The following is a 6,780-nucleotide window of genomic DNA, read 5'->3' as shown; positions in this document are numbered from 1 at the left end:
CTTGGCTGTTTCACATGCACTTACCAGACGAAACGTGTCTAAGGAAGAGCGAATCTGATTATCCTCATTTCCTTGACATTACTTATCAACTTGTCTTTTTCTTCGTGAGGAACAACTTTAACATCAACAAGAAGAGCATTGTATTCTTCTTGAGTAAACGGGCCGAGCCGAGCCCAAGTCCGACCAAGCTCAAGCTTGGCTCGTTTAATTATGAGGAAATTCGAGCTCGATTCGAGCCTTAAAATTAAGCTCGAGCTCGAGCTCGGCTCGTGAACAATTTAGTGGGCCCGCGAGCCTAATCGAACCTAATCGAGCCTTTATATATATATATATATATATATATATATATATATATATATATATATATATATATATATATATATATATATATATATATATATATATATATATTGGCTTGTTTAGGCTCGTGAGCCCATTAATTGAAGCTCGGCTCAAGCTCGTTTAACAAACGAGCCTTATATTTAGGCTCATGCTCGGCTCAGACTCGTTTAATTTGATCTCGAGTCGAGCTTTTAACGGGTCCATCCTGAATAATTTACCTGACATTAATGAAATTTATTATGATAATAAAGTTACATAAATGGTCCTTGTAGTTTATTAAAGGTCTCAACTTTATTCGTGTTAATTGTTTTTATGAAGTTATCTGAAATTTGCATGGTTAGTATAAAAAAGATTTTTTTGCCTTCTCGTGTTTCATTTATCATTTCTTTAAATAAAATTACTAAAAAAAGAAAAGAAATAAGAAAATCAACCCCTAACCGTTTTACTCATTCCCCTCTTTCTCTCACTACCGTTTCGCCTCTTTCACATTGCTTTCCGATTCAAACGATGAAGACAACACCATGAAAAGATAATCGGAGTTGCATCTGTTTAAATTCTCCGGCAAGGGAATTGACATCTATCTATTGCTAATGTTTTCGCGTGATGATCACGACTTTAAGATCAACGAGCAGTAGGCAGTTTTCCGACGAGACTTCTGTAATACTTTGCTTTGTACGTTGGCGTTTACACTCTGTGGTTACCGGTGCACGTTTCCGGTGAGATTGATTTTCTAATTTTAAAAAACTCAAATAGTAAACTCCAACGCCGACAGTTGCTTGTTTTCCGGTTCCGGTTTATGATCTACGATGGCTTCAGATTGATGGAGTGAGTTATCGCGTTGTACGTTCAGAAGAAGGTCTAGAGAAGTAATGGATGACAGATGTTCTTCCTTTAAATGTAGCATGCATATTTTCCTAATGAATCATCAGAGAATCTGTGAAATTTAACCATTGCTTTACAGATGTTCTTCCTTTACAAGTTAGACTGCTCATCTTGCTACCGATCAGTTGCTTAAGGTTTGTTTAAATTTATCCGGTGTGGATATCACAATTTTGTTGTTGTGTTTCTGGAATCATAAAGTGTTGAGCGAGGGTTTCACCATGCCTGAATGAGTATAACAGATAGATGAGGCTAGAAAGAAAAAGATACTCTGTGATGGAGTGGGGCTACCATCGCCGATGGGAAGTTTGTCTGCTTCAATTTACAGCTCACAAAATCCTCGATAAAATTTATTCGAATTTTAACCATAAGAAGAATAAGAAGAGATATTGAGGTCTATTGCTTCGATTTTAAAGTATTTGTATTCTGATTCAGAAGACGATGTTGATTGATTATGCCGATTACGGGGGAGAGAAAGAGGGATGGTGAGGAAGAAGAAGAGGTTGGGGTGATAGCAGAGGGGTAGGGTTAAGTGGGGTCAGTCCTTATGATAATTTATTAATTTAGATCAATTTTGTAACCAAATTTTAACATAGGGATTAACTATGCAAGTTTTAGAAACTATAAGATCTGTATTGATTAAAAAGAATTAACATAGAGTAAAATTGTGATCTTTATTAACCACGGAGACTATTTATGTAATTTGGCCTTAGATTTGTAATGATTTGTTTTTTTATTGGCAGAGAATATATGAAATCATAATAAAGTAGCCGGCCCACAAGAAATGTGGGTCCCATTCTTTCTCAAAAAGTTTGAAGTTTTTAACTTATTAGTGTGACAAAATTCAGCTCCTTAAAACAACAAAAACCTCCACAACCAATTACTACCCTCCAAGTCTGTGTATTTGTCTTGTATAATTATTATCCCACCTCCTCCCCCCATTAAAAGACCATTCATTATAGCCTCAGCTTCAAACTTTCGTCAACCATCTATTCCATGCACAATGATACATGCCACCATGGGGACTTCCTTACAGAATGATATGAGCAGCCTAATCACCGAAAGCTCTTGCTTGAAGCTCAATCCTACCTCTCCTCCTCTCGATGAAACCAAGAAAACTCCGCCACCACCACTTCCTCCATCTTCTGCTCTTAAGATGGAGGACATGGAAATCCAATCTCCTGACTTGTGGGAATCATTCTTTTCCGAGCAACTGCAGGAGACAGACTTTATGATCTCCTCTCCTGTTCCTTCTTCGAATTTCAACTATTACCCTTCTCCTCTAGCACCGTTTAATAACAATACAAAACCGAAAGGAATGAGTCCCCTCCAACGGGTGTTTAGCAACTCCCCCAATAATCATGAGTTCATGCAAGTCGAGACAATTTCTTTACCGGCTCTCGAGAATTTCTTGGACGATCTCGAGGGAGACGATGATTACCTATCCTACTCCACCTCTGGTGTCGGTGTTGTCGATGATCAGTCATACACCATCCCAGCATTATTGGACTGCTTAACGACGTTGCCCAGCCCTTCTAGGTTTTTTGGTGAGGCCACCACATCCAACACAAACAACAACGATCAGATCATGTATCATCAACCGCGACCTGCAATTTCAAACGCACCGTTGCTGGAACAACTCGAGCAAGAACGGCGGGAGGAGAAACAACACCGCCAACAACATCGACAGCAGTTGCCGTCGTCGCCACTACAACCTCAACCAATCAACCATAACCACCTCATGGTGCCTCCTCCAGTTGGCGCTGAGGTATATTAATATATTTATTGATCACCAGATCGACAAAAAGAAATTTAATTATGGTTTTCTTTAATTAACATTATTTAAACAAACAAAAACAAATTTTATGACAGGAGCATGACAGTGGACTTCAACTTGTTCATCTTCTTCTAGCATGTGCAGAAGCAGTGGCCAAAGAGGATTTCATGTCAGCGAGAAGGTACCTTCATCACCTCAACCGTGTCGTCTCCCCGCTCGGTGATTCCATGCAACGTGTTGCCTCTTGCTTCACAGAGGCCCTTACGGCGCGTCTTGCTGCCACGCTGACCACAAAACCAGCCTCCTCCACCCCAAAACCACCATTCACTCCTTTTCCTCCCAATGCACTAGAGATCCTCAAGTTCTATCAAATCGTTTACCAAGCTTGTCCTTACATTAAGTTTGCCCACTTCACTGCTAACCAAGCCATATTTGAGGCATTTGAAGCGGAAGAACGTGTCCATGTCATCGACCTTGATATCCTCCAAGGTTACCAGTGGCCTGCTTTCATGCAAGCGCTTGCAGCGAGGCCCGGAGGACCACCGTTTCTACGGATCACTGGTATTGGCTCGTCTCCAGAATCTGTAAGGGAAACCGGACGGTGTTTGTCAGAACTTGCCCACTCTCTCCATGTACCATTTGAGTTCCACCCGGTTGGAGAACAATTGGAAGACCTAGAACCACACATGTTTAACCGAAGGGTTGGAGAAGCCCTGGCAGTCAACTCAGTAAACCGGCTTCAGCGAGTCCCAGGTCATTGCCTAGGAAATTTATTAGCAATGATCCGAGACCAAGCCCCTAATATTGTGACAATCGTGGAGCAAGAAGCAAGCCATAATGGGCCTTACTTCTTGGGTCGATTCTTAGAAGCACTACACTACTACTCGGCGATCTTCGACTCACTTGATGCAACTTTTCCGGCAGACTCCCCCCAGAGAGCAAAGGTGGAGCAATATATATTTGCCCCGGAGATAAGGAACATAGTTGCATGCGAAGGGGCGGAGAGAGTGATGAGACATGAGAGGTTAGAGAAATGGAGGAAGATCATGGAGGGAAAAGGGTTTCAAGGGGTTCCTCTCAGTGAAAACGCAGTCACACAGTCAAAAATTTTACTTAGTTTATACTCTTGTGATGGTTACAGATTGACAGAAGATAAAGGTTGTTTGCTCTTAGGATGGCAAGATAGATCAATTCTTGCTGCTTCTGCTTGGAGATGCTGATACCCAAATTCATTATCTTTTTCTCTTTTTTTTTTTAATTATTACCATTATGTTTGTGCTTAATATTTTATTTTGTTTCCTTTTGACATTTAGTCTTGTCCTTCTTCTGAATTGAAGAAATGGAAACAGTGTGTAACTTTTATATTCTATATATCAAACAAATAAAATTACAATATATAAAGATATATTTGGTTATCCAAATATATTAAATATAATCCCTCTTTAGTTCAACTAGCGGTTTTAGAGTATCTCCGAACCTGCACTAAAAACCAATTATTTACACTATCCTGCTTAATAAATAAAAGTTTTTTTTTTTTTTCACATGTCAATCTCTCATGAGTTTTGACATTTGTCATTTTGTAGTATTTTTAAAATAAATATTATCCACTTGTGAACTTTTGGTTTGTTTCAATTTTTAAAATTAAAGTCATATACTATATATAAAGTATTAAATATCATTATAATATTAAATTGCAATAAATATATTTCTTTCTTTCTTATTTTAAAGTTGTACATTAAAAAATATTAATAATTTATATTTTAATATTTAATCTTTTTTCAAATCAACCCGTGTAATACACGGGTCTCACACATAGTAAATTATATTATAATGTTCCAACTCTACATTATACCTAACACTATATAGTGTTGGATTTTAGTATAACACTATATATAGTGTTGAATTTTAATGTATCACTATACAGTGTTGAATAAAGAACAATATACATATAATATTCTTTGTAATATTAAATATAATGTAATGGGTTCAAGGACTTTAATGTTTATATTATCATTTACATTATAATTACAGAAAATGACAAAAATAGCCATTTACACTAATTGCATTACAAAAATAGCCACAAATTTCGCAGATGAGAAGGTCCCATCTGCGAAATGACATTCTCATCTGCGAAAGTACAAGCACCTAAAGCATAGTTGTGCTTTAGGTGCTTGTATTTTCGCAGATGAGAAGGTCCATCTGCGAAATGGCTCCCATCTGCGAAATACCCTCGATTTTGAGTATAAAAACGTTTTTTTTCTCTATTTTTCACCTTTCTCTACACAAAAACTTTCTCTAACTTTGGGCTTCTCTCGGAATTTTGGCTAGTTTTTGAAGAAAATGGAGGATTATGTCAACAATCCCGCAAATATGGTTAGATTTTAACTCTTTTAATGTCAACAATCTCTTTATTTTATCATTTGTTGTATTATTTAGTGTTAAAAAGGGTAATTTTGTTGTGTTTAATAGTTTTAATATTTTTTTAGTATACTTGAAGTTTAAATGCAAGTAGAGACAAGTAGAGACTACGTAGATAATGTTTACAATTTGTTATTTTTGTTGTTTTTTTAGTTGTTGTATAACCTGAAATCTTGTATATTCTTATCGTATAATTGTTTATATAAAGTGCAAAATAGTCGTTTGTATATATATTTGTCGTATAAGTATAACATTTGTATAAGTTGAAAATTTGTTGTATATATATTGTTAGAAATTGTTTGTGTTTGTTGTATAAGTATAACATTTGTATAAGTTGAAAATTTGTCGTATATATATTGTTGAAATTGTTTGTATTTGTCGTGTAAGTTGAAAATTTGTATAAAGTTGTCGTATAACTTGCAAAATTGTTAATTTGGTTGTCATTTTATTTTTAAATTTTTTTGTTTATATGGTTATAAAATGTTAGTTTTAATTAGAAAGATAAAAATTGTTTATATATTTGTCGTTTAAGTTGAAAATTTGTTTAAGTTGAAAATTTGTCGTTGATATATTTGTCGTTTAAGTTGAAAATTTGTTTAATAAAATGTTTATATAATTATGTATGATATTGTTTTCTATCGTAAATATATTTGTTGTATAACTTGGAAAATTGTTTATATATATGTATGTTATCGTTTTTTATCGGAAATATATATATTAGTAATTAAGAAATTGTATTTGCAGTTCGTAATCATATATTTTAAAAAAAATATATTTTTTAGTTATGTTTTTGTGTTTTTTTTGCAGCATGATTTTAGTTTAATGAATAAGAAAGCCTTTGCGAACTTAAAAGGCTCTGGCGGTAACATATGGGAAGTTTTAGATGATGCTCGATGTGCTATTTTCAGAGATACCGTCTTTGGTTATTTTATTGATGTCCCTCGTTTACAAGGGGACACATTATTGTTTCATAAAATGTTCCTTCATCAGATCCGGTCGGACCCTGTTTTATCTCCAGATGGAATAAAACATTTATATTTTCGAGTAGGCAATACGAAAATGGTTTATGGGCCGGAAGAGTTTTGTTTGATTACCGGCTTCAATTTTGGGGAGTATCCAAAAAACATTGGGAGAAAAGGGTCGGAAAAATTAATAAGCAGTAAAAAAAGATGTTTATTGCGTGAACGGCTATTTCTGGACCATACTAATAGTTCGGTGAAAATCGGCGACCTGAAACGTTTAATTTTAAATCGAACATTCCTAGCACTTGACGACGTTGATGCAGTTAGAGTATGTTTGATATACATTTTGTGTGAAGGTTTTTTTGGGTAAATAAGTTAATGATCGGGTGCCACAAGATTGGT

General features: G+C 35.6%; 1 protein-coding gene across 1 annotated transcript; it reads left to right on the top strand.

The window, feature by feature from the left end:
• Nucleotides 1–2,115: 2,115 nt before the first annotated feature.
• On the top strand, nucleotides 2,116–4,503 carry LOC111921756 (GRAS family protein RAM1). The gene is made up of 2 exons (XM_023917341.3): nucleotides 2,116–2,989; nucleotides 3,094–4,503. Exons 1-2 carry the CDS (start codon nucleotides 2,225–2,227, stop codon nucleotides 4,216–4,218), a joined length of 1,890 nt encoding a protein of 629 aa, XP_023773109.1. The 5' UTR covers nucleotides 2,116–2,224; the 3' UTR covers nucleotides 4,219–4,503.
• The last annotated feature ends 2,277 nt before the right edge of the window (nucleotides 4,504–6,780 follow it).

The sequence above is a fragment of the Lactuca sativa genome, chromosome 4 (assembly GCF_002870075.4).
Source record: "Lactuca sativa cultivar Salinas chromosome 4, Lsat_Salinas_v11, whole genome shotgun sequence".
Taxonomy (NCBI): Eukaryota; Viridiplantae; Streptophyta; class Magnoliopsida; order Asterales; family Asteraceae; genus Lactuca; species Lactuca sativa.
Note: the sequence above shows the minus strand (reverse complement) of the source record. Positions and strands in the feature narration are given on the sequence as shown.

Coding starts and splice junctions, on each gene's coding strand:
- LOC111921756 (XM_023917341.3), top strand. CDS start 2,225: ATGATACATGCCACCATGGGGACTTCCTTACAGAATGATATGAGCAGC. Junction 2,990..3,093: donor CTCCTCCAGTTGGCGCTGAG/GTATATTAATAT, acceptor ATTTTATGACAG/GAGCATGACAGTGGACTTCA.